The sequence below is a fragment of the Ambystoma mexicanum genome, chromosome 6p, assembly GCF_040938575.1.
Source record: "Ambystoma mexicanum isolate Mex_15411 chromosome 6p, UKY_AmexF1_1, whole genome shotgun sequence".
Lineage (NCBI taxonomy): Eukaryota > Metazoa > Chordata > Amphibia > Caudata > Ambystomatidae > Ambystoma > Ambystoma mexicanum.
Window position 1 is genome coordinate 462,161,527 of NC_090935.1, and position 23,203 is coordinate 462,184,729.

Here is a 23,203-nt window from a genome sequence, read left to right on the forward strand (position 1 = left end):
CGTGTTTAGTAAGTACTGGAGGAACATACATTCATGGATTTCTACCATTTGTAATTGTAGTGTCCAGGCAATTTACGTTTACAGATTGCAACCACGTGGGCTAATATTTGTTCTATAAACTATTTTAAGCGTGGACTCGCTCTTTTCACTCCAATTAACTCTTTCACTCCTTTCTCATTTTTTCCATTCCCCCTTGAGCTCTGCAGACAGACAACTAATATGCAGCTTAAAACCATTGTGAACTTTGAGTGCCAATCCTGGAATTCTTGGGATGACCCTTTTGGCTCAGAGAGCAGTCATTCAACTGCCCTCTTTTACTCTCTTATTAGACACCTTCTCATCGCCCCTAGCTGATGCTCCTCAAGAGATACAAGATGTATCTGCAAGCATGATATGTCATTTTATCCATTCATGCCAGCGCAAATAGCAGAACACCCAATGGGCTACGAACAACAAGAAGCTGTACTGATGGTTGTTGTGGTGCTGATGAAGGGAGCAAAGACTTGCTGGTGGTGGATACTGGTGATGGTAGAGCAGATGCATTTAGGCAGGCTGAGAGTGTGGAGAGTGGGGGCTGTTTATGTTGACATGTCTGTGACTGACAATGGGCAGGTGTGAATTCCTGTGAGAACACTCTCTCATTGCCAACCACAACTCTTGGTGGAAGAGGGTTCACTTAATGAAGACCTATATATAAGACAATCAGGCCGTACTTTCTTTCCACTTGCTTGTCCATTTCAGTGGTCTCCAAGGAGCAACCCTTCTTTGGTGCACTCCACTTCACAGGTGTGTTGACTAGTTTGCATATCATATTGCCTGTCTTCTCCCCCAGGAGCATACACTGATTCCGGGCCCTTAATGAGGTGGCCTGGTCTGGGCCAGGATGTCCCCCCACCACCTGCCATTTGACAGTTGACACTGCATGTATGTGGCAGCCATATCAGTCTCCCCCTTTTCCTTTCCTAAAGCCTCTGCCCAGCAAATACTTGATTTTCATGTATTCCTATGCTGGCTACTCCTGTACCGCCACCAAAACCACCTCTGTCCCTGGGCAGCCTAACATGTCTGATATCCCAGCTCCCTTGATTACTCTTTACTCTTTTTCAAATCCAAAGTTGATAGGGCATTGTCAAACAATAAGTCTACTATATAGACATCTACCACACCATCTTCCTGCATCAAGTCAAGCATTGCCAGTAAGTCTCCTCAGTCTTTGACACCACAACTGACATAATTGCCTTTCCTCCTCTACATCCCCCTCTGATGCTTCCTCCTATGGCAGTGTTAAACTCTCTGTTGTTGTCAGCCTTGCCACCTCCTCCTCCATCTCTTCACCCTTTCGCCGTTTTGCCTGTGGGTATCCGGTAATATAGAGGGCCCATGACCACAAGAGGCACATCCGTTCTACTCCAAAAACTCAGCTTGGCAATTAATGAGAAGTTAACCCGCTTTCCACTACTAAATCCCTCCCTGCTTCAGGATTTCTTCTTGGGAAGCACTAGCATAATAGATGATAACTACAATAACACGTGACTGTCTACAGCAAACAAGTAGATTCCCTTTGGTTCCACTGACACACAAAACAATTTGACTAAAACAGGAAGAAATGCATGGTTCACTCAAATGGGAAGGTTTTCTAGGTTTCTTAGATATGTCGGAAGACAAAAGCAAACATTATGTATTGATTTCTTTCTATATTTGGATTTGAAAGCAAAGAGAACACGTCACAAAATACCTTTTAGTAATGCAAAAGGGAGAGGGAAAGGGACGTGTTTTGCATTTATAAACTTGTCACAATGGAGAAAAGTAACCAGGGGAAGGGCAGGGACAATTGTTTTGGATTGATGGAAAGAAAGGATAAAACGATAAGAAGAATAAGGGTGCATTATAAACAAAAAGACAAAAGGGCCCAGAGACCAAAAGCAGTCAAATCTAATATAAAAAAAGATTCAAGAACTCCTCCAAAATACAGCAAAAGTCCTCTTAAATACAGGTTGTGGTCTTGCCCTGTAAACTCCTGCTCCTATACCATAACAAAGAGAAGGTGATTTGGTCCTTTAATAGGTCTCCCAAACCTCGGAGAGGCACTGAAACTCGCCGGGAGATTCAGTGACACTGATTGCCCATTGAACAAAAACATCTGTCCCTCTCTGCAGGACCTGGTTCTTGCACAATTGTTGGCTACTTTTGTGTTCCACAGGATCCCAGGGTTGATGGTTGTTTTTGAATCGAGTTTCAAGCAAAGCTGCCCTCAGTCAATTCTGCCTAAGCAAAGGAGGTGCGCTATCCTCTCTTGTCAGTTTAACTCATATGATTGTAACTCCTGTGAGATAAGATGTGGCTAAAATGCTGGCATTGTGCAAAGAATGTTGTGCTCCCCCTAGTGCTTCTTCCCCACTAGCAAGCAAAGACTTTGTCACAGTGTACATAGTGAAATCGCCTTTCTTGCTCATCTTACCTCTGCTCTTACTGCTGATGCCCACTTCGAATGTGTTCCAATAATGAAACCTACAGTTGATTTGTGCAGAAACGACCATTGCATGATCCTCTCATGGAAGATAGGAACAGAAGGTAGGCAAAAAATATGAGGCAGTGGCCAAGTCTGAAAAAGAAGGACTTCACATCCTCTCCCACTTGGTATTGAACACTCCTATCAGACTGCAAGATAAATGCCAAATTCCTAACTTGCTCATTGTAGGATGTTGGTAGACCGAATAGCACTCCGTAGGTGGGGAGTGAGAGTAGCCCTTAAGGAAATGTTTAAGGCCAAAAATAGCAACGTGCTTCTTTTAAGGATTCAGATGTAATCTGTCATGAAGTTTCCGGTCACCCACCTTGCTAAAGCAGGAAGGGAGACTGTAAATCTTCACTAGGACCAAAAACCTTGAGATACACCTGGATGTCCTCATTATAATAGTATTATCTGTGTCAAATTTAGCAAATAACAACAAGGGGCAAGAGAGGAGGCCCTCAAGGGACCCCCTCCAGTGTACACCAATCAATTTGGAAAGAAGCAGGCCCAGTTTTACAGCTTGCATTCTTCCAGACAAAAATATATCAAAACCAAGCATGGGCAATTTCTGAGTCTCATGTTCAACTATAGTGAATAACACAGAGAGGTACAAGATCGCCAACAGTGACAGGTGACCCTCTTTACCATTCACACGAATATAGTTCTCCCAGGACCAGTAATGTGTTCCCATGCCACTTTTGTGGTGGAACCTAGATGGCTGAATATCCAATATGTTGACAGTTTCAACATGTTCCTGCATTTGAGAGGTAACCTTTATTTGAAAACACTTCACTGGTCGGGTATGGCCTGACATAGAATACTTTTTCAAAATAGGTGAACGTTTGGCAGTCTCAGAATGATAATTCTGGAGTGTGTTTTGTGAATTAAATTGATCATTCTTCCAGGCAGTAAAAGCTGACATGCCTCAAGTGTCTTATTGAGTAAATATTGGACCTCATTACGAGTAGCGCGGTAAAAACGGGGTCATTACCGGCATGGCGGAACGAGCGGGTCCATGCTCGTATGACCCCACTAATAGCGGGTGATTACGAGTGCGCAAGCACGCGCGAACACCCATGCCGGTAATGGCCATACCGGCATGCCGCAAAAGGCCCTCCAACCCCCCGATAGCACCATCATGGGACCCGCCAATACCAGCACCGCCCAGGAGGAACCCCTAAACACCGACCCGGTAATACCAACATGCTAATACCTGGCTCGTAAAACCGGACCCGGAAATAACGTCATCGCGTCGGAGCGGGAAATGGCCCGGCGGCCATCTTTAAAAACACAATCCATCGCCATCCTCCCTAACCACCAGTTGATACCTGTTGAGCACTGTGGCAATACTTTGAGGATGTCCAAGGCTACCCGGAAGACCACCCCCCGGATGCGTAAACAGCATTTCTCCGACGCAGAATTGAATATGTTGGCGGGCACTCTTGCTGCACATGCAGACCTCATGAAATCCCATGACATGAAGCGTGAGGTCCAGCAGAAGAAAAAGGACATCTGGCAGGAGGTTTCCCGCAAGGTGTCGGCTGTGGGGACCACCCCGCGTACTGTCAGGGACTGCTGTAAGAGGTGGAACAATCTCCACTTGAGGGTCCGCAACATTATGTCAAGAAACAGGAGGGCGGCCATGGCCACAGGCGGGGGTCCCCACTCTCCTGCAAAGATGATGCCCTGGGAGGAGACCGCTAGCAACTTCATCGATCCAGAGTCGATTGAGGGATTTGGGGAGATGGAGATGGGTGCGGCATCATCCCCAGAAGGAGGTGAGTGACCCTGCACATCCCTGTAGGGGAAACCATGACGTAGCACAAGTGATGTGGAAGAGAGCCTAGGCAATGCAATGCACGTCCCTACACCCACATCAACATATCCAAGTCCAGATTGCGGCCCAAACCCTGCCACACAGAAATGCATGCTGAGTGCCAATCCCATAACCAACACACAGCCAACACCCCTGGACCGTGCCCATATAACACATCACACAAACCCCAAATCAATGGCAGGCCACCTGCCATGCAGTGCATGCCAAATGGCCCCCTCAGAACACCCTGTGTGACACACCTGTAAGACATGAATGCATGAATGAATGAATATTGAACAACACAATTGTATGCCTCTGCCATGTGACACCATCACTGATGCCCTGCATCTCTTCTAACCCCCAGGCACCGATGAGGAAAATGCCAGGCAACAGAACACCGCAAGGGCATCCACGTCCCACCAAAAGAAAAGGGCCACCGCCACCACCACCTCCATGGCAGACAAGCAGGCCACACCCACACACAGTGTGCCTGACCAAGTGGAAACACAGCCAACAACACCTGCTGCCAGTGTGCCGGACACACATCAGACCCAGCAGCCCACACCCACACCAGTTGGAGGGGAGTCCCTACATGCGCCGGCCACCACCAAGGATGACTTGGATGGCAATGTGGACCTTGAGGGAGTCACAGAAGTGGCTTGTCCACCCAGCCCAAGCCCCCAGTCCACCCCCATCCCCGTATCGAGCCCTCACCCACCTAAAGCAGTGGTGATCCCTGCCTCCATGACTCGGACCTGAGCACCATCGAGGAGGACAGCATCCAGAATGGAACCTGCCTCCGACTCATCAACAGCCTCCACACCTGCATCCTCAGTCCCCACCAGCCCTGTGCGCCAGACCCGAAGGAGTGCACAGCACTCCGAGATGCCACCCCCGGACAGCAAAAAGTCCCGGAAGTAGTGTGGCCAGACAATGGGAGTGGGACACATGCTTTGCGGTGAAGGGGAGCATTTCATGGAGTATATTGGTTTTTTTGGGGTTTGTTAGGTGGGTTTGGGAGTTCACTGGTTTTTTGGGGTTTGCTGGGTGGGTTTGGGAGTTCACTTGGGGTTGAGGGAGTGGTCACATTTTTGCTGTTTGAACAAATACATCCGTTGTGTGCAAAAACATTCAATGACTGGACATTGTTCATTTTGTGTATATACATTTAATGTGTGATGGTGTTGAGTGGCCAACTCCCAACAATCCCTGTGTGCATGTCCACATGGATCCAGTGTGTCACTTATATTATAGTATAGAAGAAAACAGTTCAATTTCATATTTCAATGGGAAGGAAAGGTGTAACGCACAAAAGGTATATTGTTAAGAAAAATATTTTTATTATAGAGAAAAAGACATCATTCTCGTTAAAAAACTGTGTTGAATAATACACAGATTAAGAAATAACCCTAAAACCAGGTTTTCAAAAAACAGGACGATTACATACACAACATAAATGTAAAATGAAAAAACAACCATACCACATTAACAACTAAAAAAACAACGTTTAACATACAAACATCAGTGCAAAATTCATTTGTTGCATTCTATGAACAACCCAACATGTTTCTGTCTGTTGACTCTTAGATGTCTGACATTCATCAGGGGTAGCTCTTCTTGAATTTCTACAATAATAGTCCCCTCCAGTCCTGGTGGGCATGGATCTGAACTTGATCCTTGATGAAATCTTGGGATCTATGTATTCCAAGGATCCAATGTAGCCAATTACACAATCACATCCAGCCGTATTTGGACTATTTTAATAGTAATCCTTTTCAATGGATATTGAGTAAAGACACACTTAAAAGGTGAGGTAGCCAAATGTGTTCCCAAAAGAAAGTAAACCTTGAGGCGAGTGACAGGTCTTTACTTGAATCAGCCACTCTGTCGAGTTCTTACTCTTCAAACACAATCCAAAATAGACAGCAAAGCCCAACGTTCTTTCACAAACGGCCAGATTCAGTGGTTCAGGTACCACCATATAATCCTACACACGCCATGACTATTGACACATGCCTATCATAGTCTGTGTGGTTCAGAGGTATTCATGAATCAGTGCTTGGCGTACTGCATGGCCATCCCGTGCATCACGTACTGGCAGGGGGGCTACTTCACCTCCGTCTCCATCCTCATCATCCTCACCCGGTGAATGCATGTCAATGTCAGGTGACAGTGGTACATTTCTCTGGACGCACATGTTGTGCAGCATGACACAGGCCATGGTGTTCTTTGCCACCTTCTCAGGACTATATAGGAGTGCCCCACCAGACCTGCTTAGGCAGCGGAAACGTGCCTTCAACAGGCCAAAGGTCTGCTCAATCACAACACAGGTACGGGTGTGAACACGATTGTACTCCTCTTCATGGCTGTTCTGCGGGTTCCGCACAGGGGTAAGTAGCCACGGCCTCAAGGGATATCCTCCATCACCTGCAAGCAAATCCAAATAGGTGTGTGTCACTCTGAGCTGTCACCTTCAGGAGGCACAGTCATGGTTGCAGCTATTTGGTGTGGATATGCACATTTCCCTGTACGTATACAAGAATAGTAACTAGATGCATACTATACTGCTATGAGGTATGGTAGTCTGGATGGCGTTCAATAGATAATGTAGGGTGATGTAATGCATGCTGAGGCGGATATGCTGTGGTTGTACAACAATGTTTAGCCTCCCATTTATACTATTTATTATACACTGTGCATGGTCGCACCAGCCACATTGCCACAGTTGCAATCCTGTTCAGTCATGCATTGCTTGACATACCCAGGGTGGTGTGGTTGTGCCTCTTACTTGTTGCCATCAATATGCATGATTGGTAAAATGTTTGCCAGTGATGTGTCATTTTGGGTTTGGGAGATTCAGGTCAGGAGTGTCTAGCTCTCCAGGCATTCTCCAATCACTGTCAATTGCCACCCAGGTGGAGTATGCCTCCCCCAACCTTTCCCACCCAGGTGGAGTATGCCCCCCCCTTTCCCACCCAGGTGGAGTATGCATCACTACACATCAGTAGCCATTGCACTGCCATGGCCCACTCAGGCAACTCACCAAGCAGCCAGGCACGTGGTACAGCATGTCGCTCCATGTGACAGGGTAGCGTGGAGTTACGCAGCACCATGGCATCATGTGTTGATCTGGGAAATCGGGTGCAGCATTGTGTGATGATCTTGCCAGAGTCACATGCCATTTGCACATTGATGGAATGGTATTGCTTGCGATTGCGGTACACTGCCTCTATGGCATGGGGGACTACCAATTCCACATAGGTGCAGTCCCGGGCACCAACACAATTGGGCATGCCTGCCAGTGCATGGAAAGCTACTTTGGTGTCGGCTATTTCCTGGGCAGTCCGTGGTAGGGATATGTGGGTGCCTGCGTGCTTCAGGAGGGCATCCAGCACTTGGTTCAGCATTTGTGAAAATAGTGGTTGCGAACTTCCATGCAGCTGCCCCACTGTGTGTTGATAGGTGCCTGTGGCCAGGAAGTGGAGCACAGACACCACCTTTAGTAGCGGGGGATTGGTAGTGCATATTTCTATGAGGCTGCCAATGTCGTTGTGTATCATGTCCACTATGGTGGTGATGGTGTCCCGGTCCAACAGGTACAGGGTGTGGATCTGCTCAGGGGTTAGGTTGAATGGACTGGGTCTGATGCGAGTGATTGATGGCTGCCTACGAGGCTCTGCTGGTTGCGCTGGTGGTAATTGCTGGCTGTCGCGCCCTCCTTCTCCTCTGTGTCTTCTCTGTGCTGCCTGTGGTTGCTGCTGTAGTTGTAGTTGGTGTTGTTGCTGTAGTTGTAGCAGTATAGGCATGTCCTCCAGTGCCATGATTGCAACAGCTAGTGGTAGCATTTTGGTGTAGGAAGAGCTGTGGTGTGTGGGTGTACTCATTTAACACTGGCCCAGCCTCCATTGACTCCACCTGTGGCAGTTGGCTTGATTGCTGATTGCTGTTTGCGGGTGGTCCGCGATGCCTGTATGGCCGGCATCGTGCAGCCCTTGATTACCGTCTTCGGGATGCTGGTATTTGCATGTCCGCGTGGGTTGTGATGTCCTCCTATTACCGGCATGCCGGTATTTGCTCCCCGAAGGGGCGCTTGTATGCGCCCATGCCACTATTAGAGGCACCGTTATTTAGGGTGCCGCTAAAAGCGGCTTGTCGGGTCATAATAGACCGGAGCAGTAAGCAATGCCGGTAATCCTTTACTGGCATCATTTTTCCATTACCTCCAACCTCGTAATGAGGCCAATTGAGTTTATTACACAGCCACACACTAATTTACTAATAACAATGTTCCTCTGTGAAACCTGACTCATGTATTTCCTTCATCCTTGAGTCATCAGAATTTAACTTGTGAATTCCTGCAATCCTGATCTGTTATCTACTTAATAGGACTTGTAGGATCCAGTTCCCCCTTCTTACCTTTTGTATGCACCCCACTCGACAATACTAAATCAACTCTTTGTGATCCTGCTTCTGTCAGATGTCTTGGCAATCTCAGATGTCCCACTCTGCAAAAGAGTGAACATTATTACAATTATTTGATGATGGGCACAGTCTAAATGCTGTTTAACAATACACAACACACAAACACATACACTCACACCTTTCTCTAAAACACTGACTGGAGCAGTAACGTCTTCTTGCTTCTTACTGCTTTTTCACAAGAGGTACACAATTTTTTTTCTTCCAAACCAGTGAGTTCAGTCCACTCTATTTATAAAATGAGCTACTTGAACAGAGCACTTAGAAAACATTCAGGCTCAACCCGAGTTTGGCAGTGTGGTAAAAACATGTCAGCAATGGAATTTCCACCACTGTGACTGAATCGCCAGATTACAATTTTGGAAGTAAAGTGGAGGAAATACCACCTGTACTTGGCAGGAAGCATTTCCTTCACTTTATATATCAGAACAACGAAGGAAATGTACATAGTGTAATGACCACTTCGGTAATTTCTCCACAATGGGCCTCATTACGAGTCCGGCGGCCACCAGACAGTTTTTCCAGCTCGGTTACCGCCAGACTCGTATTACCATTCCGCCTCCGTGACTCCCGGAATTACCAGGGCATTACGACCCTGGTGTCCCGGGAATTCCGGAGGCGGAATTCGGTAAATCCCCATTCCCATTGAGTCGCAAAGGACTCAATGGTAATGGGGAAATGGAAACACTGGCAGCATCTCGTGATGGTGCTGGTGTTTCCACATCCGCCTGCAGGCGGGCGGTGTTAAACCTGCCTGGTCACACCTGGCGGGAACGCCACCTCCCGCCTGCAGGACTCGAGATCGGGCGGTCCGGAATTAACAGTGGCAGCGTGTTTACCGCCTGACCCGTAATGAGGCCCAATGAATTGACAGCTGGGGCAAACTCTGCTTTTACTCTGCTCGTAATCTGGGGGTTTTACTGCCACGCCCAATGGCAGTATTTCCAACTTGGAATGAGGCCTATAACTGGCGCTAAGAAGGTTTTTTCCGCAGGTTAGCAACTAAATTCAGTTTGTTTAATAGGTAAGCATCTTGACTTTTTTGGTGCTCACTGTTGCCCCTAAATGATTTTAGTGTATACAAAAATCACTACATTTATGTGTGCTATTGATGTTCTAAGACATCATGTCTCTTTATTATAAATGTGTCAGCACACGTATCACCACGGTAGTCTTGTTTGTGTAAATGCACCCCAGATGTTTCATTAAAATATGTCTGAAAATGCTGATCTTATCTTATTGGTGCCTCATGCAATTCCATTTCTAAAACAGACAATGAAGGAAGGTCCACTGATTATGCTGCTGAGTGAAGACCAAAGACGCCTCTACAGCACATTGAAACGTCTCACCAGAGCAAGGCCTATTAAAGTCATTCCTCCTCCACAGGTAAAATAACAAAAGTAAAACATGCACATTTTGTACACAAGCACGTCTTACAATTGCCTATGTGTCTTAACCTTTTCAATGGCATCCAATTCAAACTGAGCTGCTACTGAATAGTTTGAAGATTGTACTAGCTACATCATCTTAATGACATCAACATATTTACTATGTTCATCTATGATTTACACACATCGAGAAATTCATCTGTTTAACATGTCTTGCTGGAAGAGTGGTATGCACATTTTGCCTATTTAAACATGCACATGTGTGTAGTGCTGATTGTGCAGTTATCTCTTTTCATATGTAAACCAACCATACAATGGAATCTGTGAACAATGCAGGCAAGAATTGAAATCCCATGTTACCTTTTGTCTCTGGGATTGGGATTGGAATATCGAAAGGATGTTAGGCTGGCCCAGCTGCTACTGTGATTTTCTGGTTCAGAAAAGAGGATGCATTAATCGAATGTACAGGTCACATTCTATTAATGTTGAACAAGATGAGTTCCTGTAACAGAAAACAGACAAAGGACGGAACCGGGACACATCTTTGATTGCATTGACATTAATATAGACAGAAAGCTTCTTCTTTGAAGAAAAGTTGTTGTGTAGTGTGGCACCCTCGTACTTCTGTGACAACTGTAAAGTTACAAAATATTTAGAAGTTTAGTTTGATCATCATATATCTCTAAGGACCACTAAAGCCAGATGATGTTCTATTCAAAGACGTATATAATATATCCATATGTAATGAGGAATTTAAATCATAATAATATATTTATTAGTATCCTCTGGTCAAAGGAGAAACTCTCCACCTACCTTTGTTTCCTTATCTAGGGTTCACATTCTGATTGTGTAAATGTTTAAATCAAGGTAAATCAAGGGAAACTTCCAACTGCCTTAACAGTAAAATGTTACATTTGATATGTTATTGGTAGTTTTCTTTAAGTTATTTAGACCCCCAACAGTTGTGAGATAACTAATGACATATGTTCCACCAATAGGAATATTTCCATGCCTTGGTAATACCAACATTTCCTCTCCAAAATGTAAGGATTCTGAATATTCTCTAACTCGGCCTGTGTGTATAAATGTCCATTGGAGATATTGGCCCTGTTAAATTGTAAGCTTCTAAGTCCAGACATTGGATCATCATTGTTTCCAGCAATGGCACTAGTTTTAATTTCAAGTTATTTACCCTTCCTGGGACTCAGTCTATGCCTTTGTGAAAGAAGTCTGTAGTTCATTCTTCTTGTCTACGACTCATATAAAGTCAGAAAGCTTGATTCAGCGAGCAACCACATTGGACTTCCACTTTAATCAGGTCAAATTAACCATGGTGCTATATTCCAGTTGAATGATCAGATTTGCTTTATATAATGTATATATACTTTATATACTGCTTTCATCTCCTATGCGTTCTTGCTATATTTGATAATGCTCTGCATATAAAGCCATCCGCTTAAACAGAGTATTTTGTAACAGGTAAAGGGAAGATTTTCTCTCATTTTCTCCTTCAAGCTTACCTCCTCCGCCTCATCCACTTCCTCTCTCATTCCTGACTGCCTGTCTGCTTTTCAGGCCTGGTGGTCTGCTAATGATCTCTGCCTTAATGCCAGTAAACCAGAGATCCTTCTTATTGGGACCTCTGCTCCCTCTTTCCCTCCCACACTCTGGCCACTCTTCATGGGCCCCCTCCCCTTGCCCTCCTGTGAGGCTAAAAACCTTGGTGTCATCTTCGAATTCTCGCTCTCCTTCTCTCCTCACATCACAGACCTTGCTATGAAGGCCCACCTTCAGCTTCGCCTCCCCAGAGGCATTCTCCATTTCCTCACCTTCCCACAGAAACTCAATAGGGGTCATTACAAGGTGGGCGGTAAGGGATACCGGGCACCAGTGAGGAGACCAGTGGCGATAATCCCTTACCGCCCTATTCCAAGGTCCCTTGGCAGGGACCGTAAGGAACGTGTGGTCTGACCACACATCCCTTACGGGTCCCGCTAAGTGACCAGGGTGCTAATAACGGGCGTGCAAGTCGCGAGCCCGTTATTAGCGCCCTCCCCATTCCCATTGAGCCCTATTGGGGCTCAATTGGGAATGGGGAATGGTTTGTGCAATGGGGACTTACCGGTCCCGCCAGGGTCAGACTACACCGGTAAATCCCCATTGCAGAACACCGGTGCCGGACCCATTATTGGTGGCAGTCATAGCACAAATAGCGCCGTGACTACCACCAATCTCGGAATGAGGCTCAATGTCTCCAGAGCTCTGGTCCTCTCCAGGCTGGACTTCTGCAACAGCCTCTTCCGTAATCTGCCTAACTCCTCCCTTCGCCCCCTTCAGCTAATCGAGAATAGGACTGCAAGACTTGTCCTTGGCCTCAATCCCAGGGGCCACGTCACTCCAGCCCTAAAATCTCTCCTCAGGCTCCTTGTTCAGTATCATTCGGCAGCTGGATTATCTCCCATCGAACTATCTGCAGCCATTTGGCATTGGCCGATGTCTGGATGCTGGGTACTAAGGATGCAAAACATGTCTCTCCTGTCTTGTAGAGCTTTAATTCTACAGGTATTTGTGCAAGCAGCTTGGACGAGTAGTTAGAAATACAATTTGATGCCCCTTTTCTTCTGTGTAGTTGGTCGTAGGGAGCATACAAAAGTTAGGTGGTGGCTCTGTGTGTCGAGTTTCTAAGGTGGGGGCACGGTGGGAGCTCCGAGCAGGAGACCCCCCTTTAGGTGTTCTTCTGTTACGATCAGCAGTGTAATCTGAAGCGTAGCTAGCGAACAGTAGCTCCTCCAAGAAGGCGGAAGGTGCAAGTATGCTTACTGGCCGCAGATCCAATTATAGTCCATCAATGCAGCTGTGCCTTTTTTCTGGTCGGGCACTATGAAAGTACGGTTGCATTGTTCGTTTGACCCGACAGCCACTGTCCCCTCGCTGACAAAACAATGTTCATATTATTTCTGTGGGTGCACCTTCACTGGTTTCTCGAGGGCCGCAGTCCAAGTTAACTTTGTGATATGTTCTGTCCATGTTTGCTCACAGGTTTGCTCGACCATTATTGCAATTTTCTCAGATAACCCCAGAAGTCCTTCGGCCCTGCATGCATGTGTTGTTTCTTGCCGCTCGTTGTTGACATATCTTGCTCCTTTGATTACTGGATGCAATTCTTTGAGACATTTGGTATTATTGGAACTCGTTCTGCACTTTTCAGGGATCAGGATCCATGAGATCTAGAGGATGTTGTATGCCTGAAAAGTGCCTTTGATCCTACATAGTTCAAGGTGAATCAGACATACGGGGTCATTAACAGTGCGGTGGTAAGGGGTTAACAGTGCCGGTAAGGATGCCGGTGCCGTTAACCCCTTACCGCCGCATTACGAGGTCCCTTAGCAGGTCCCTCGAAGGACAACTGGTTTTACCAGCCGCCCTTAGCGGGAGCCGCTAAGGGACCAGGGAGTTAATAATGGGCCCATTATTAAAGGGCCCGTTATTAGCTCCCTCCCCATTCCCATTGAGCCCTCCCCATTCCCATTGAGCCCTATGGGGGCTTGAATGGGAATGGGGATGGGTATTTTGAATGGGGACTTACCGGGTCCTCCAAGGTTGGTATGACCCGGTAAATCCTCATTCAAGGAACCCGGACACGAGTTTGGAGGCAGCCATGGCACTAATAGCGCCATTGCTACCTCCAAACTCATAATGAGGCCCATTGTGTTTCTATTATGAGGACTTCTTGTGGTACTAAGATCATGGGTGCCACAGATGCATGCGGTATCAAGGAAAAGAGGTAGAAACTCCCATTACTCGTTCCCCTTCCCATTCCACACATGTCAGAGTACCAACTGTTTGAGTGTTCGGTATGTCTCCCACTGGATCTTGTCCTAAGCCATGATATGCATCATGTTTGTGCTTGCCTTTTCTTTCTGTTACTGCGCAATGTGGGCCTTTTTCCTACAGACATTGCATCTCTAGTGATTTTGGCATTGCATAGGGATCGTTTTACACCTGGCATTAGTAGTTCAAACATGCTACTATTTCATATTGTCGTTTGGAAACTGCTAGTATGTACAAGGGTGTCATTATACATTGTTCTATTGGTTGCCATTGTGGGGAATTGAAATACTATTACTGGTGTACTCTCATTCATTCTTTCATTCATGTCAGGGAAGGAGGTAGGGGTCTGGGCAATTTAACCATTGTGGAGTGCATAAGGATAGAACTGGGGGCAAGGGATGGCATTTCAGTTACATTCAAAAGAAATACAGTAACATTGGAGGGTGTTTATTTTCCATTCAAAACTACTCCTGTAACTTCAAAGGGTATAATTGTGTTACCGGTCCCTTTAGACCCCTACCCGCCTTCCTTTAGATGAGCAGGCCAGATAAAATATGTCCCACAATAAATCCCTAATGCAAACAGTAGTATTGTATACACAGTTGCCATAAAATGTAGACCAGGGTCATAGCTGTAGGCCCTAGTATTACTAATTCTACTTCAATCTACATTGGAACAATCTCTCAGCAGTGTCATCTCCATCATTGTCGTACCTGCAGAATTTGGATAAAAAATGGGGAGGGTTGGAGGGTGGGCGACGGGGAGAAGAGAGAAGAAAGAGAGAGAGAGTTTTTGTTTACGTAGCTGATGCACTAGCAGCATGCATTTTCTGTAAATATTCTCACATGCATAAATATGGCCAGCGTAGAGCTACTGTTTTGAGGTAGTGTTGTTGTCCGTCTGGACGCCAGGTGTGGTGCCCTGCAATGCCCTACGAACATCGGAGAGAGTATACAATATCTCAGCCCCTCGACCTTTACTGCAAGAGGAGGGGACTACTCCACTTCATAGGGCCCATGGAACCTAGGGACGTTCCATTTTGGGACAAAGCTTCTGACATAGACCCACTCCCCAGGCAACAATGATTGTGCAGGGGTGGTGTCTGCCAATGGGGTAGTCATAGTTTCACTTTCCTCTGTGTGGGGTGGGACCATTTGTTTTGCGATGCATCTGATCGCACATGTGAGTTGGGTTAGGTAATGTTTGAATTCTTCTTCCAGAATCGCTGCTTCCCATTGAGCACCTGGTGCTCTCCTTACTAGTGGCAGGGGTGTCTTTATGTATCTATATGTGCCTGCCAGTTACTATTTCATGATGGGACAGGTGGTGGTCCTTACTGAGTTGTGTGCATAGGTGGAACAGGGCCAGGGGTAGGCAATACACTTCATAGTTTGGATAGTCTGCTTTTAAGGAGTCCATTGATTCTCTCCCCAGCCCATTTGCTTCTGGGTGGTAAATGGAACACATACAATGTTTAATTCCCAACAGGGTAGATATCTCTTTGAAGAGTTCATTGAAAAAATGTGTCCCATTGTGACTTCACACACTCCCCAGTCGGGGAATACCTCCCTAACAAGGATTTTTGCGCCACACTTGGCATCTGGGTGGGAACATGAGCCAGCCTCAACCCATTGGGAAAATGGACACACCACCACAATCAGTTATTGTGTCCCATTGCATCTTTATCCATTATCTGTGTAGGCACTGTGCAGCTCATGGAATGGCTGCGTTAGGGCTTGTGCCAGCCTGAAGCCCTTTTTGTGGTGGTCAAATCATAGTCTTCTTCAGAGAAATATACTTCCATGATTAGTCCTTCTCAGAATCATTGTGATTCCTTGTCTCTGTTTTTTGTGTCTAAAATTGAGGCCAATTCGCACCACCATCTCAGCATCTGCCTTGGTTGTCGCTCCGGAGAGAGAATTACTAGGTCAGGTTGGCTTGACTGAAGTGAAAGAATAGTCTTCCTTTTTGCTTTTTACTGAGGCAATGGTATCCAGTGCCATATGTTAGGGAGAGTTCTCATAAATGTGCTAATTTCCCTTACCTTTTCAGACCCCCAGCAACTTTGCTGGATTTCTAGGACTTTAATTTTTACCTGGAAAGAGTGTGAGCCTTTTTTTCCCACTCTTCCATGTATTTAGATGTGTGTTTTACTTTTGTATTCTTTGGATATGGAGTTTTAGACAACTCCATAGGCATCATCTTTTCTTGTGTGCAGGGCCGGTCTTAGCCCAGATTCCACCCCAGGCGGAAAGCATCCTTGGTTCCCCAACCACAAAAATGACAACAGAAATTGCATGGTACAAATGCTGTGAATATGACACTCAAATGACTAGATAAAAATGCAATACAAAATGCATACATCAGATCATAGGTCACAATCTGAGAATGTTATCTGTATTATGTTATTATGTTTCAAAAAGTAACTTTTCTTGACTTTGCCCTTTTAAATGGAAGCCCGACATCAGATAGAATCAGAGAATGGGCAATGTCATTTTCAATTGATAGAACAGCCATCTATGACAGGCTTTCATTGTTGATGGGAGGTACGTTTTACTGAGCTTCAATTTGGCAAAGCTGCACTCTCCACTTGCAACTGTGATGGACAATATCTATGCATGGATTTGTCGTGTTGAACTTTTTTGATTAATTTCTAAAAACAGAGTATTCTTAAAATCCAGGCACAACCACATATTTCTACCAATCAGACATCAGCATATATGTGCTTGAGTGTCGAAGTTACATAATGGTCTCAAATCCCAGTTTCCCCACAAAGTGTTTGATCCTGCTCACATGATTTGATCTGCCAACATTAGAAGAGCCTAGAAGGTGTTGAATTCATGCTGTACCATACATCCCAACATTATCCATTCTATTAGTGAGATGCAATTCCAGTCCTGCTTTTAACTTTGCAATCTGGGACTAGTAGTCCAGGATTTATAATGGGGAAAACCAGGACTACAAGTACCAGAATGCAAAGTTAAACCAGGACTAGACTAGCATCTGTTGAATGGAATAGATATGTAGGCATTTATGGTGTACGCTATTCAAAAAAAGGCTTATTCATGGTATTGTGTTTCATGTATATGTCACTGGCCAGAGGCATTGCTGGAGGGTGGGGGGGGTTTGAAGGGGCTGTAGATCTGGGTTTTTTGGTTGTAGCCCCGGATAGAAGCTCAAGGGCTACAATCAAAAGACTAGCTAGCCCAGCATCTTGACAATCCCGACATTAGCATAGTCCCAGTTCTTTTCCAGACCTAGCAACACCCCTTGTCAGTGGCAATTTATAAATGCACTTCAAAAAGTTATGTGGTTCTTAGTTTACTGATGACATCTTGCATACAATGTGACTGACTTCCTCTGTTGCCTCTAGTATGAAAGAATTAGGTCACTCATGTAAGATAATTATCTGTGATGTCAATACATATGCAAAATAGAGCAATCTGAATGTCCTTTGCCGCACAGCACCTGACAATACCCAGAACCACCCCTGTGTATTCCAGTGGAGATTTACATCATTTGTTAACCTTAAACTAATAGTAACAGCCAAGAAATGTTTAAAAGCCACATTTGATTCCATTCTATGTACTTCAAACTATCTGAAACCGAAATCACTGCGCTTTCATTGTGTTCTTTTGATAAGTGTATAATAGGACACTGACCATAAAGAAAGATCATTAGTGTGGGTTTTTATATTGCAGGTAGGATAAAGTGTCAATGAGGTGTCCCTGCGCTCCCAGCAAAGGTGACAGACCATAGACCCTGGTTGTGTGTGATGGGTGGCAATGTTTTATTTACATAGAACTGAAAATCCACAATGCACCAAACAGTAATTTCGGACCCTGGTGTGAGTATTTTCAGGTTAAAAGCAGTAAAAATGTTATGCAGTTTGGCATGACACAAGGTACAAATGCATTTTTTTAAATGATAAAAGAATTTGGTGAGATTTTCATTTGCAATGTACAAAACGTCCTGTGAGCAACATTTTTTTGGGTGCTTGGTGAAGGTCCTGTGCAATTAACCACTTCCCTTTCCCTTATAATTACACAGGCTCTTCCTGCTTGTGGTTTATACAAGGAAAGCAGAGTACCTTTAATATGTATGCTATCCTCGTAAATATTAACAAAGGGTGTTGGGGCTGGGGTCATGGCAGAGCACAGCCTCCAAAAACATTTCACAAGCTCATAAACTCCAACAGTTGTCTCACCCTGGCCAGAGCCCTCATAATGTCCAAATTGGACTATAGTAATACTCTCTACTTGGGCACCAGTCAAAAGAATCTTCACAAACGTCAAGTATTGCAAAACAATGCTCTCAGGGCTGCACTCAACATTCCGCGTTCTAGCCGCATCACACAAACTAGACAAAACACCAGTTGGCTCCCGTTCCAAGACAGCATCACCTTCCGAACACTCATGATCACCCACAAATGCCTCAATAATTCAGTGCCCAAATATCTGATGAACAAATTCTCCAGAAGAGAATCCACGAGGCCTACCAGATCTACCTACTCCCAATGCCTAAACATTCCCTCCTTTAATTAAACAAAGCAGGGGGATCCAGCTTCCCTGTGCTAGCTGCCAAGACCTGGAACAAACTCCCACTTGCCCTAAAAACTGACACTGTGTTCCTCTCTTTTCGGAACAAAACAAAATGCTGGCTATTCTCGCAACCAAACTAAAAATCTTATATTATCCAATCTGACCTATCGTGATCTCTAGACCCTTGCCTCCCACCTGACTATGCCTAGAGCCGACCTGGTCCCATTCTTAGACCATCCTAAGCCAGGGGCAGTTCTACTAGCTCTTATCATGATCCCAACTCGTTTGTACATGCTGTAAATCTATATATCATATATATCTGTAAATATTATTGTCCTGCACATTCCAATGTGTAATTCATTTTACCTGTATATTTGTATAACTTTGTAACATGTACCTTAAGAAAAGCACCCAGATACCCTCCGGCTCGGTGCGCTATACAAGCAAATAAAACAAACAAACAAAAAAATGCTGGCAGCGTTTCTCTTATCTACATGTAAAAAGCCAAACATATATATGCGTTAATATTTTGCTGTATAATAACCAGGGCTGGCTGGGAGGTGTGCAGAGTTTAATGCTGAGCCAAGGTTTACATACAGTTAAACTTTTTGAAGGAGACATGGCTTAGCCTTACATTACTGACCGACTGTGCATCTAAGCACTCCATTTCCCGGCGCCCCCCCTTTGACCAAAGTGTGTGATCTGGGCAATATCACATCAGACTTCAAGAGGAGCAGCATAGAGTCTCTGAGAGGGAGCAGCTCATTGGTTCAGAGAGACATCGTGCTGGCAAAAAAAAAGGCCCCGTCAGTCTCAGAAAGGGGCTTCTTGCAGTTTCTTATAGGGACATTATGCAGGCTCACAAAGGCAATGGCATTACTTCATATATTTAATTATAACGCAGAGTGGATTTACCGAGAGCAGAGCCTCTTGAGTGGCCGGCCTGATATCATCTTTGCGCTCGATAGTTCAGTTGTATGTGGTGTGTGGGCTTAGCAGTGGCTTGCCTGTTGCCAGGGCCTTGTTGATCCTCCGGAGCCCCACCTGAACTCTGCTGAGGACTCGGGAGGCACAGACGGTCAGGCCAGGCCTGGGAACTGTCTGAGAAGCAACAAATGTTACTTTTCAGAAAAAATCAACATCTGGGGCTTGCAGCGATCAGGGCCTGCATCACTGCTGACAAATGCAGTAGCACCTTGGCCGGCCTTTCGTGCTACTGGTCACTGCTGCATTGCTCAGAGTGCAAGATTTCATACTTCTATTTTTTGTACAATTACAAATAAATGATGCAAGATTGGAGTCGTTCTGGCGCCCGCCCACCAGCTAGCACCTCAGGCAGCTGCTTGCACTGCCTGATGCAAAGACCGGCCATGCTTGTGTGTCACACAGCACCCTCAGTGCAGTGGCACAAGGATGTCTTTCAGACTTCCCAAGGGTTAAATACCTTCTCTGGGGCAGACTACTGTCTCCCAGTGAATGTAAAGTTAAATTGACTTTGCTAGTCTTTTAAATTGCTAGACCCAGCACACCCTGCCTTACAGCAGAGTGCTGGAGGAAATACCTAGTATTCCCTATGCCTAGAAAACTCATGTAGCTCTCAAAAGCTACACTTCCATCTCAGAATGGCTGGTGGCAGTGGTGTTACCATGATTTTCCCGACCGTGACCTGTTTAAACGCTCTGGTAGCTAAAATCCACCAGAGCCATGTTTTTCAAGATGCGTCTGAGCCCCCTCTGTAAAAACAGGTTCTGATCGACTTTTTTCATCATTTCTTTTTGGACAGGTCCTTCTAGTGTTTGTCTCTGCGCGCCAAACCAGGTTTGGTCCCTTTGTTCATTTGCATTTGGCGGGCTTCAGTACTGTAGACCGCCTCTGGCGCCTGAGTGTCTGGAGTGCACAGGAAGTGAGGGAGGTGCCCGAAACTCCCTGTGCTTAGTCTCCTAGGAGACCTGAATGCACCTTGGCATGATTGGCTGGCTGACTGTCCGGCAAGGACAGCCACCCTGCTGGGTGAGTGGCAGCTAGGCTGGAATTAATGGGCAAAAAATGTTTAAAAGGCAGGTCTCTGTGACTTGGAAGCCAGAGTCGACCACTGGAACGAAAAATCCGAAGACGAGCTGAAGGAAGATGACTGCTGCAACTCCTGGACCCTTGGTTTGCCTGGTGAAGCCCTGCTGCATGTCTGAATAGCCTGAAACTCCCTCGACAGAGAAGCCCCTTCAAGTACGACTTCTTCCCTTGAGCTGGTGGGAATAACCAACTTGGAAGCCACCTGGAAAGCATCTCCATACTGGTCGAATGTTCTTCAGAGTGCTGTTGAAAACCGGATAGCCAGTGAGAAGGATACCAATTTGTGGACTTTAAGGCACTCACACCTTAAACCGACGTTTTGCCAAGCTTGTGGATCCGTCCCCGTGCAGTGCAGGATCATTCCTCTTGTCCCCACAACTGATGCTCAGGAACAATGAGATCTGCAGGAACTGCCAGGAACAATTGCCTCAGCTACAGCTTTTCTTCATTACCAAGGTACCATGCAAACGCGGTTGAGAAATCCTCTCTGCCGCGGTGAAAGTTTGTGAAACTTTCCCAACTTTGCAGTCTTGTTCGCTCCTGATCCGACATATAACTCTTTTTTGTGCAAACTACTTCTAAGAACATTGGCAAAGACTTAACTGTTTACTAACAGAACTGTGCTATCCTATCTAAGACACTGATCCATTGACTTTGGCCCAGGCCTATTGAATTGAACTGCCTCTTGTAGTGAACTGAAACTTTTTGCCCTGCCTAAGAAAGTAGTTGTGTTTAATTCTTATAACTTGCGTCTTTTACTGCCATTTTGCTCTCACTTCTAGGGAGCCTAACCTGTTCAGAAACTTATTGGTTGGGTACTGGAGGGTATTATAGTGTAATATTGAGCTGGCTATTGTTAGTGGAATGTTTTCTAAATGAAAGTGTAAATAAATTAATAGTTTTACCAAGAAACCTTGAGTAAGTGTTTGTTTGAACCACTGTGCTTGTAAATCCTTTGTGTAACACCGTGTACTGCTCACATCCCTCTTGAGATAAACCTGGCTACTCAGCCCTGCTACCACAAAACTGTGTAGTACAGACTAATAGTAAAGGTGAGATTGTGCTTACGCCTGTAGTCTTAATTGTGTGTAGTGTTCTCAAAGGGTACTGCATGTAATTCTGCCTAACACCATACAGAGCATCAAGTCAGGCTCTTCTTCAGACGTGGTTCCATTGGCAGTCATGAAAGAGATCTCTCGTGACTTGCAAATGGAAATTAAGACGGCTATAAATATGTCCTGACAGATGGGGGTTATTCCGGCTGAATTTAAGGTACCTTTTTCTATGAAGCTCTTGGAGTCTTTGGTGTCACCCCATCTATCTGCATTTCTGGAATCCTCTAAACTTCTGGATCCTGCCCAATCAGGCTTTAGGCCTGGTCGGGGCACAGAAAGTGTTTTGGGATCGGTCCAGGATAACATGGCCAGACTGGTTGATGCAGGTGGGGTGGGTGCCCTGATCTTGTTAGATCTGTCAGTGGCATTTGATACCATGGACCGTCCCACCTTGCTGACTCGCTTGACCCAAAATGGTATATTGTGTCAGGTGCTAGGCTGGTTTTCGTCGTTGCTGGCCGATTGCACTCAGGTGCTCTCTCTCCCTCCTTTCTTTCTGGGTTACTTCCACCTTACCTGTGGAGTTCCACAGGGCTTTACCTTGTCACCCATTCTCTTCAACATTTATATCTGGCCTCTGCTCTATCTCATCCGCTCCCTCAGCGTCAGCTGCTATTGTTATGCCGATGACACCCAGATCCTGATCCATTTAGATCTTGATCAGGCTGAGATGTCGCCGTGCCTTCATCAGTGCCTGACTGCCGTGGGTGAGTGGATGAGCGCAACTGGCTGAAGATGAATAGGGACAAGACAGAGGTGGTGGTGGCAGGTGCCCCCCGATCCTGCACTATGGGTGTCCTCTTTTTGGCCTTCCTCTCTTGGGTCTCTTCCTGTTCCAGTGATGATGGTAAAGAACTTGGGAGTGATTGTTCTGTCCTCCTTTTCTATGAATTATCAGGTCTCTGCAGTGTCCAAAGTAGGTAATTTCCATCTTAAGACTCTAATAAAGGTGCTGCCCTGCTATCGGACACCCTTTGTCCGCCAGTGGTTGCGGCCATGGTGCTGGCCGGTTGTATTACTGTAATTCTCTGTACCTTGCCCAGCCCAAGGGTACAGTCCAACGGCTTCAGTGCCTTCAAAATCTGGCCACCCGGGCGGCAATGGGCCACCCTTTGGGGCCCACATCTCTCTGGTGTTGTGTTCCATGCACTGGCTCCCAGTGGCACAGCATATTCAGTTTAAGAGATCTATGCATTGTTCATCTGGTGTTGCATGGACTGAGGGCAGAATACCTCCAGACGAAATTCATCCACTACTGTCCTACCCATTTTTTGCGTTCTGCATCGGCTGGTTTGCTGGTCGTTCCTACCTTCCGCGCTTGTGCATTGGTGGCCAGGCTTTCTCAGTGACCACTGCTCGTATGTAGAATGACATGCTACTGTCAGTAAAAACTCTGCAAAATCATTTGCCATTTAGAAGGGCTCTAAAGACAGTTCTGTTAGTGGTTAGCG

At 45.7% G+C, this 23,203-nt stretch overlaps 1 protein-coding gene across 1 annotated transcript in view; it reads left to right on the forward strand.

The window, feature by feature from the left end:
• Positions 1–23,203, forward strand: part of LOC138510734 (sodium channel protein 1 brain-like) — a 640,892-nt gene that overhangs the window by 230,988 nt on the left and 386,701 nt on the right. The window contains exons 9-11 of the mRNA XM_069626485.1: positions 3,834–4,290; positions 4,693–5,027; positions 10,080–10,193. Coding sequence (XP_069482586.1) covers positions 3,834–4,290; positions 4,693–5,027; positions 10,080–10,193 — 906 coding nt within the window. The remainder of the gene's footprint in view (positions 1–3,833; positions 4,291–4,692; positions 5,028–10,079; positions 10,194–23,203) is intronic.